The sequence below is a fragment of the Haliotis asinina genome, chromosome 12 (genome assembly GCF_037392515.1).
Source record: "Haliotis asinina isolate JCU_RB_2024 chromosome 12, JCU_Hal_asi_v2, whole genome shotgun sequence".
Classification (NCBI taxonomy): domain Eukaryota; kingdom Metazoa; phylum Mollusca; class Gastropoda; order Lepetellida; family Haliotidae; genus Haliotis; species Haliotis asinina.
Window position 1 is genome coordinate 44,358,787 of NC_090291.1, and position 10,536 is coordinate 44,369,322.

The window sequence follows — 10,536 nt, forward strand, 5'->3', positions numbered from 1 at the left end:
TCTAGGGGCAGAGAATAGTGTCACTGTGCATATTGAGGAAGGGAGGCAGGAGTCCCTGTGCGGTTTTCAGGGAGCAAGTGATCCCTGTGCATTATTCTCGGAGGGAGGGGGGTCACTGGGCAGTATTCAGGGAGGGAATCTCATTGAGTGTACCTCTTTCATCGTGATTGTCAGGAACATTGGAAGTGGAAGTGGGTCATCACAAAAAATGGTAGCAACATTGTCCATGAGCTGCAACTGCTAAGGATCCAGGTCTCAACAGACATGTGGACTGTGGCTTCATGTTTCAGGAGGCACATGGTTTCGCACCCATATCCAATTCGAGAACCCCCATTGAGGTTAAAGCATGAACTCGAAAAATGGAACGCAGGATCCACGCTGCCAAGCCACGAAGTATATGTGTTGCTTGTGTGTTTCATCAGTGTACGTGAGATGGCGGTCAGACACCCCAGTGATTAACAGTATGAGCATCGATCGAAGCAGTAGACACAGTCCATCAACCGTGTCATCATACCAAACAACCCGGGCCTCTTTCTCGCCTTTTACGGCGTGTAGATTTCTGAAGGCCGATTCTAGCCCAGATTTTTTAACGTGTTTGAGGACTAGAGTTAGACTTTGACACCTATGAAACCTGACCTGTATTCATGTTTTTTACGAAAAGCTATAAGCCTATGTATGGTCTGATGGTATTTCTATGTTTTGAGATTCAATCAAAACAAAGAGCAGGCAGATCCTACTTCAGTGGTACTATGTAAATGCTTAGTGTATTTATTCGCTCTGTTTAGAATTAATGTAAGAGTGCATTAGTGTCAGAGACAAAAGTAAAGAACCTGAACATGAAGTGACGTCAGCTGCATTTTTCCTGTTTTTGCATTAAAATTGATTTGTTTTATTTCACGAAAACGCTGACAAAGTGCAAAATAATAAATAGTCTTTCACGGTCTTTTAGCACTGATACTGACATGAACATTCTTTGTAAAGGGAATCGCTATTTTTTATCTTTTGATGAAATGCATCTTTCCCAAGTTGTGTCATTGTTCGCATACCAGAGAAAAGATTTTGTTTATAAAGGAGTGAGGTGGCTTACCAGCTAAATCCTAGCATAGGTCAGACATGTTTTACTTGGTTGAACGTCGTTTTATCTGAATCACAGTAACAACGACATGGCTGTGAATTTTAACCCTCTCACTCTGAATCAGGTTAACCCGTGAAGGTCCGGGGTAGAATAGACCTTCAGCAATCCATGTTTGCCATAAAAGACTATGCTTGTCGTAAGAGGCGACCAACGGGATCGGGTGGTCAGGCCCTGTCACTTGGTTGAGACATGGTCATCAGTTCCCAGTTGCATACATCGATGATCATGCTGTTGATCACTGGATTGTCTGGTCCAGACTCGATTATTTACAGACCGCCGACGTAATATTACTGCTGGAATATTGCTGAATGCGACGTAAAACTAAACCAAACTCACTCACTCACTGACTGAAGTACGTTAAGTGACAACTATCTTACTTGGTTGAGCAGTTTCACACTTTACCTCATGCAAGCTTTACCTGGTTGAGAGGCAATGGGTAGCCCAGTGGTTTAAGCGTTTGCTCCTCACGTGGAAGACTCGTGTTCGATTCTCCACATGAGTACAATGCGTGAAGCCTATTTCACGTATCCCTGACGGATATTGTTGGGACAGAGGTTAAAGCGGCGTTAAACTATACTCACTCAATCCACTCCATCCCCGACACCTTGAAGGTTATGCATGTCACCGTATTAGTCTGTGCGCAGCTGTACTGCTGTCGTAAAATGATTTGGGTTTAATTTTGTATAGAAGACATAAATACAGACAAACTGTCTGGCTAAAGGAAGCATACGATCTGTTTGATGTTTGATGAAACCTCCCGTTCAACACGGGAGCTGCATCGAATACCCTGTAAAGTGAATATGATACAACTAATACTTGTTGACGAAAACGATGATTCGATGATAGCTACTGACGTTGTAACAGACCAGCAGCTGATACCAGCAGCTGATGTGTCCATCAATATAACATTTGGCGCGTTTTGACTATGATGATCGTGTTATTAATCAGTTGTTGTCTAATCAAATGTGTAACAGGTTTGGCTGTTATACTGCCTGGTTTGGATATACTCCATTTTGCATATCACGGTTTTGATAATTAGGGCATATGGAGATAATGAACATTCGATTCTAGTGATCACAAAAGACGAACTGACTTCATTAAGGGACACAGTTCACCGTATACATGAGTGGTTACCATCCAATCCTTGGGAACACGTCACAAAATGACGAGGGTAACGCCAGTGTTGATTATTTTATGTCTGCTTCTACAAATACAGAAATCGCGTCATGTGAAAAATCGAAGCGTTCGTAAAAGTTAGTAATTTTTAACTGTTCGAGTGCATGACAATCAAAGATATTACAACACAGATTACAAATGAAAATGATGTACGCAAAAATGAATTGAATCGAACCCATAGCATGGATACAGAAGATATAGATTAAATAATTTTGCATTACTCTAAAGGCGGTTAACCGCGTATTCGTCAGTGCTCTGTTTATAAACATTGGCACGTGTTCCAACTACTATCCATACAACTTACTAAAATATTCGAATACTGCTTCTGCAGTTTGATGATGTAGTGTATCATATTATTTTTACATTAATTTTTCTTTCTAATTTTTATCATCTAAAATTGTTCTTTTTACCTACTGCTATATATTGAGAAACCGAATTATTAAAGTAAGTGATAACCATAATGGCTATCTGTAATGAGTCTTCAGGGGAATAGCATTGACATGTTCCAGCGTTTTCGAAAATTGTCTACTGCAATGGTTTGCGCATGCTGTGCAATAAATTACCTGCATATAAAGGCGCTAGCAGTACAGATCACGACACACAACCGCTCGCGATGAGAAGTCACCTTTTCACAACGTAGATGCATAGCTTTAAATATATTGATAGATAGCGAGAATTCAAAAACGACACGGAACAGTTCGAAGAAAATGGAACCTTGCATCTTCCACGCGGACAAGACCGGGTTTGAAAGCTTACGGCGACAGTTACAACTATTAAAGGTTTTACCTCGTTACCTGTCTTCACGCCTTGCGATGGCTGTCTGTTCGTGCAGGAGGACACGTAAGAATTTCTCTCATGATTACAACTTTAATCTTAATCGAGTGAGTGAGGGAGGGAGGATGGGTTTACGCCGGTCTTCAACATTCCAGTAATATCATGGCAAGGATGCATCAGAAATGGTCTTTACTCATTATTTACATATCGCACGTTGAGAATCAAACCTAAGTCTTCATAGTGGCATGGATAATCTGCAACTATAATCTCAATATAGTCTCCCTAGATGGTGGGAGCAGATGCCTTAGCCACAAGCCTACTCCACTGCTATTAATTTTAAGTGTTATTACTTACATTGACCACAAGAATGGTTTCTGCACATCATCTCTTTCATCTGAAGAACAACCAGTGGTAGTTGCTGATCCACTGATTTCATGTAAAAAGCATAAAAGTAAAACATTCACAAAGCTGAGAGGGTAATAACTGTGAGGCACCAAATCATCTTAATGGCATACAGAGTGTAAACCCTGAAAAACTGTCATCATTCACTGAAAGTGCTTTGTTTCAGATACCAATATTTCAGTCTCCCAAAACAAACACAGGGGCTTGTATTGCTGAAAATAGTATGTCCAAGATCAAACACTTTTCACTGATAACCATCTACATATATGTGAGTGTTTCTTTTTCATTTATATGTGCTGCGGTAGATGGCTGTCAGTGAGAGTACTGAACAAAGGACATATTATTATCAGTGAATACAAGTCTGTGTGGAAACATACACTGCTTATCAGGTGAGACATTCTGATCTAACCAGTCTGTGAAGATCTTGATCCTTGACACTCAGGCCATGGGTTACCTGTGAAGATCTGGTTTAGAGCTGATCTTCAGCAACCCATGTTTTTTGTGAGAGGCAGCTAAACAGATTGAGTGGTCAAGCTCATTCACTTGGTTAACCCTTGTCATCCCAAGATCTATTTTCATGATGTCCTTCACCCAAATGTCTGGACCAGATTCAATGATTCACAGAAGACATATGACATAAACTTGCTAGAGTATGGCTGTATGCATGCACTCAATTAACAACTAATGCAAAGAATGTAAAAAATATTTTTCAGGCACAACAACAATCAACATATCAAATGAAGAGTTTTCAGAACTGAAACAGACTTTAAAGGGACATTTCGACCAATGGATCAACATAGCATCTTCATCGGCACTGGCAGTTGCTTGTAACATTCTTTGTACAGACTCTTCTTCAACGTCAAGTGAACAGCGTCTTCTGTATATCATTGACTGTGCCTTAAATGGGGACTTTACCCTCCTGGAAGCTGAAAAGAAGACCTGTAGACAGAGCACTGTGACCAAGGACACTGTACCAAGTCTTGGAGGCGACAACAGTGATCGTGCAGTTAAACTGACAGAGAGACAAATAGGTCTGATGGTTAAGAAACGTAAACGCAAAATGCCGATTAAAGACAGAATCACTATTCCGCTACATAGGAATCACATTGAGCTGCTTCAGAAGGTTGTTGGCACACACTTTGAGAAAATATGTCAGAAATTTAAATGTGTCGTTGAGATTGACTGGGATGCCACTAACAGTAATGTGAAGAGAGAGGTCAAACAGACGACGTTGTTGGTATGGTGTCGGTCGAGTCAGACACTCAGTGACATAAGACGTTACCTGCTGGAGATTCTCAACGACAGGCGACTTGTACAGGACACTTTGAATATGAAGGTACGTTTGCTTCTTTGTTTTGTTTGGTTACATTTTGATTCCCAGTGTATCTTTCACATTAATATCAGTTGTGTTTACATACAGGTATCTCAGTTTACATGTTAATTTATATTATTCAATTCTGTGTGCGAAATGCGCATTTTGTCGGAAAATATTATGTCTCCAAATGATCAACATAAATATTAAAGGTACAGATGACTTTGAATAGCATAATATTCTGTATCTGTATATTTTCAGAGATATTCGTACCTTAATGGAGAGACGGAGATTGTGCGAGATATTGTTCTCAGTTGTAAGTATTGCTTTTATAGCTCATTTTTATATATCAGGTGTAAAATCAATGTCAAAGTATGACTATTTTCATTGTTAGGAATGTCAAACATTTGAAAATCAAATTCCTAATGTTGAAACTTCCAGAATTCAAACTAGACTTCCTAAGCTTTGCACAATACTAGTATGTTAATTTGCATACAAAATGTTTATCTCTGTAAGGAGCTTGTTTCTCTTATAAAGTTTATTTTCGAATCTGACAAAATGTCAAGAAGAATAATTAAAGATTTTTTTACAGGTGGCAATCCAAAACAAACCCCCCACATGTCACTTTTGGTTATTGGCCCCCATTTTCCAAAGGTTGGGACCAGCTAATCCCTTCCAAGGAGTTTGACAGCTAGTTTAGTTTTACGTTGTCTTTAGCAATCTCCCAACAACATGATGGTCGGGGACACCAGAAATTGGCTTCACACATTGTACCCATGTGGGGAATCGAACTTACTTATTCGGTGTTACAATGAAATGATTTAACCACCAGGCTACCCCACCGCCCTCCCTTCCAAGGTAATCCTGGCAATTTTACTCTTCTACTGCATAGGCACTTAGAGATATTGCGTTATTAACCAATGAAAAGGGAACATGTTACTTAACAATCAAGCTTTCAGGTTTTATGGACTGGTTGTTTGCTGTAATTGCATTGCGTAACCTTTATGATCAGAAGGATTCAGTGCAAGACACATTGTGATGAATCATTTTAGAAGTATTGGGAATTCACTCAAAACCTGTTATCTTAAATACATGAAAATACATGAAATGTTCATTTTGTCCTGTAGTTTGTTTCTCTTATTTCAGATCAGCTAACAGATCACTTTACTGAGAAAGTCCTAGGTCGGAAAAGACACTGTAACAGGTAATGTGTCCTATCACTCTGCATGGTGTCTTCATACTCTTTGACACTCTGACATCAGCATGCAATGACACAATGACGAAGTAGGGGAACATGCATAAATATTCCTTACAAAATGTCATTGAAAATGTTAAAACTTCACTTTCACATTCAACAATCAAGTGGGGCAGTTGGCTTAGAGCATAAGCTCTCACTCAAGACCCATGTTCGATTCCCAACGTGTGCACTATGTGTGAAGCCCATTTGTGGTGTTCCAGCCATGATATTGCTGGAATATTGCTAAAAGCGGCAAAAACCATACTCACTCACTCTGTCAACAATCAACTCATATGTTGGATACGTGCCAAGTTCGCGTAAATATTTACTTGTATAACATTATTGTTTGTTTGTAGGACATGGCAGTGCCGCCAGCGTGTCAAGTCACTCCCATCGGTGCTGGACACGATGCTGTGTAGCAGGTGCCATCAACCCTACTCTGAGGTTCTGGTCAAGGATATGCCCTGCATCTTCCACCCGGGACAGAGAGGTCAGTGTTAGTACATCAAAAACACTGAAGAATTGTGTCCCTTATGTGTGTCATGATCCTATAACTTGTTATTGTTCTCCCTGGTGGTAATCATTGGTTTATCAATCCATAACTCCCTGAACATCCAGGGTAGAATTGGTCTTTACCAACTCATCACCAAGGAGATTGGGTAATCATGAACATGATTGATCCATATAATCTTATCCAGGATGAGTTTGTCTATGCTCATAATGTGTGTAGACTGTCTGGCCCAGACTGGATTATATAAAGACACACTTCAAGGAGATGAAATGCTATCGAGTTCTGCATCAAACTACAAACAAACATACAACTGTAATATCTGTCACAATGATCTTAAAGGTGACTTCCAATTCACCAGCATTTATGTTAAATCATATCTCAGAAATTGGCAGATCCTTAAGACAGGTGGCATGGTTGGGAAAGACTGACCTTTGCACTGGCTAGTTTCACAATTTTATTGCGTCTCATCAACACATGCTCATGATGTAGTTGGAATCAAGCAGTGAACTAACCAATGAAGATGTTCAGGAACCCATGCTTATCGTAAGAGACGATTAATGGGATAGGTTGGACAGGCTTACCTACTAGGTTACACGTGACATCACATACCAGTTGCATAGCATGATGCTCATGCTAATGTGATCACTGGATTGTGTGGTCCAGACTTTATTATTTACTGACTGCCACCATATAGATGGAATATTGCCGAGTGTGGCTTTAAACAACAAACGAACAATGACCTCCGACTTTAATGTAGGTGTCTCCTTATGATGGAGAGTAGTTTGTTTATTTGTTTAGATTCTTGTGGAATATATAGGGTATATTACATGAGTGTCCATGTCATACTATGTTTACGACACGAGTGCCTAAATGTTGGTATTTCGTGAGCAAGAGTGAGGGATATACCGATATTTAGGCACAAGTGTCGTAAACATTGTATGTTATGGGCACAAATATCCTGTTTATTAACAAAGTTGTTAAATTGAGGAAAATAAACCCAAATCTACTTTCTAACATGGGCTGACACTCTCCTTCGCAGCATGTAACAAGCAACGTCACAAAGGAACGGTGATGGCATTGTTCATGACGCTATGTCACCATGACAAAATGATGTTTTGCCCTCGGGCATTGTATGAAAAATATGAATTCCGAAATGTTCGCCCTCATAGGTAATAAATGATGTAATTCTGAGCAGAACCAAAATAATTGCATTTTTCTCTTTCATCCAAACATAGATGAAGCAGACGGTCAACTAACCTGGAACTGTTGCCACAAGCAGTCAGAGTGTGGAGATATTGCTGACGACCATTTGTACACTGGGTATGGTCTCTTATATAATTAATTGTTACTGAACAGCTTTTTTAAATACTTGTAGTTTAATAGTGGAGAGAGTGTGCATGCATCTACTGTGCCTTGACTGATATAAAAGCAGTGAGCGTGTTTAGACATGTAGTCGAAATACAATCTGACACATCTTCATAATGGTTTCCAATCCTTAAAAAAAGTGTAAATACATATCCAAGGATAATATGTGGCATGTTACATGGCTCTGCACAAAGAAGTTCAAGTAAGACAGAGCCACAGAGCAGTAACATGTGCGATTGACAAATACATACTGGACAAAATTAGTTAGGGATATACGTAAATTTTGAAATCATTAATAATTATCTACTTATTCATTGACTCACTGATGAAATATCAGTCATAAAAATACCAATATCCCTAACTTATTTTGTCCAATATAGATACTCTTTTAAGTGGTGTATGCATCTGTTTGGCGTCTGCATTTCGGTGTGGACCATGAATCACTTAGACGTTAATTGCTTTCCCAGATAAATGAACTGCTACACTTTTTCATGTCTGTAAGGTGATTGGTCCAACAATATCTTGGGGTAGTTTAGTGGTTAAAGCATTAGCTCACATCAAAGAGCTGGGGTCGATTCCTCACATGGGTACTAAGAGTGAAGCCCATTTCTGGTGTCCCTGGCTTTGTTATTGCTGGAATTTTGCGAGAAGGGGCGTAAAACCGTACTCACTCACCCCAACAAGAAAACTAGCAGAAAAGATTTTACTTTTGTTCTGAATAATGTATGTAAAATGATCTTCCATAACAGTTGCTGGACTGGTAGTCACATGTGGGATTCCACCAGTTTGACGGAGACCCTCTCCCCGAGTCCTGCAGCAAAGGTTCCAGTCAAGCACAGGCACAAGATGAACTGGGCAGTTGTTGGCTATGTGAAGGCTTTCTGATCAGCTACTCTCTAGTGTAGATCCTCCTCACAACTCCTGCTACCACGGTTCCAGTCAGGAAAAGATCCAGGAGGAACTTGGCCGATGTTGATGTGAATGCCTCCCCATCAGTGTCTTCTGTTGGCGATGATGATCAAAGTACTTGTCATGCAATAGAAACTGAGGAACTCAGTGAATGGACTTGCTTTACTGTGTTTGTCATCCAATATTATTTTCAGCACTATTCCAACTATATGCTGGCAGTCTGTAAATAATCAAATCTACACCAGACAATCCATGGCTGGCAGTGAGAGAACTGACACAAATGTGACTGTAACAAAGCTCTTGAAAAATGTTTGACATGTTAGTGAATGTAATCAAGACAAGTGCATCATTGCTAGTATAGACAAATGATGCCCATTATGTTTGACCTTGACCTTCAGCTCAAAATGGTACCATTTAATCCTGTACCTGTTTCTACGATAACTGTCTTGGCCATATATATTATGTAAAAACAGCAAATAGATACATGTGTTTTCTTGCTTCCTTTTGACCACATTTCTGGAAAAAAAAACCCGTATACATATATATAGCACACACACAATCAAGCTCGACAATATGTTCGTAAATCATAGGCTCAACCCAGTCTACGTAAACTCAGGCTCAGTATAATTTGTATACTGTAGTGAGTCTAACAAAACATAGAATGATGATGTCTCTCAGTCGTGTTATATTCTTGGACTTGGTGGATTTAAATTGGATTTAAATTGTTTTCCTTCGTTTACGATTTTTTTGGGTCATCCAACCCTACAAACTAAACACAACAGAGTCTATGGCTGACTTATAACTTTATTTTTATATTTGTCTTTGAATATAATATACTTGTAACCTATTGATGTATTGTGCCTAAGAATATTATAGATGTCATAAAACATCTACTTAATCAATAATGTGACTTCATTACAGTCAAATGTTTGTTTTCTATGATACTTGAATGACTAAATTTAATATATTATATACATGATGAAAGATCTGATACACCTTCTAATCTGATTTTTCTTGGAAACAAATTCACTGATATAAGAGTAAGGTTGTTTATTGTTTAATGCCACACTCACTACTGCTACACACACTTCACTAAGGATCACAAAATTTCACAACTTTACTTAAATATACATTTATGACTGGAAACTGTATCCATTTAAAACTGGATAAATAAGTATATGGCAACCCTTCTTTAGGGACACAACCACTTTAGTCTAATCGTATGTACTTGATACATGAGTAGCCATAGAAATATTTTCATGGCAACAATCGACTATTTCGCAAATCATGGAAGGAGTCCATGGCAAATAAACAACACATCAATATGGGATCATCAAGATGCATGGACATTCTGAAACGTAGGATACAAGCTTGCTATAAGCTTAGGTACACTCTATTGAGAAATGAGGTGTGTGCACACTTTCTTTTCACCCGAGTTTTAATGGTCACTTAACAAAATTGTAGGACAAAAGTGGGGTGCACACTCCTGCAATCCCCCCTGGATTCACTCATGCCCCTCACTGAGCTAGTGAGTTTAATTACACTTCAGTCAGTGTTTCTACTGGACCTTAGATATTTTACAGGTGCATATACAACCAAAATAAACTTAAATGTATCAGCTTACCAAACAAATTGGTTACCCAAAAAAATCTTCTCATTGACATAGCATTTGTTATACAAGTATTTACGAGCAACCAACCCTGGCATTCAGTGTG

At 39.1% G+C, this 10,536-nt stretch overlaps 1 protein-coding gene across 1 annotated transcript; it reads left to right on the forward strand.

Moving 5' to 3' along the window:
• The first annotated feature begins 2,818 nt into the window (after positions 1–2,818).
• On the forward strand, positions 2,819–9,747 carry LOC137258947 (uncharacterized). Its single transcript, XM_067796644.1, has 7 exons — positions 2,819–3,151; positions 4,201–4,823; positions 5,061–5,115; positions 5,946–6,003; positions 6,393–6,526; positions 7,783–7,867; positions 8,662–9,747. The coding sequence occupies exons 1-7, from the start codon at positions 3,019–3,021 to the stop codon at positions 8,795–8,797; spliced, it is 1,224 nt and encodes a 407-aa protein (XP_067652745.1). The 5' UTR covers positions 2,819–3,018; the 3' UTR covers positions 8,798–9,747.
• Positions 9,748–10,536: the final 789 nt, after the last annotated feature.

Bases quoted from the DNA above. Each gene is read 5' to 3' on its own strand.
- LOC137258947 (XM_067796644.1), top strand. From the start codon at position 3,019: ATGGAACCTTGCATCTTCCACGCGGACAAGACCGGGTTTGAAAGCTTA. The intron at 6,004-6,392 runs GTAATGTGTCCT...GTTTGTTTGTAG, and splicing joins CGGAAAAGACACTGTAACAG to GACATGGCAGTGCCGCCAGC. The intron at 6,527-7,782 runs GTCAGTGTTAGT...ATCCAAACATAG, and splicing joins CTTCCACCCGGGACAGAGAG to ATGAAGCAGACGGTCAACTA.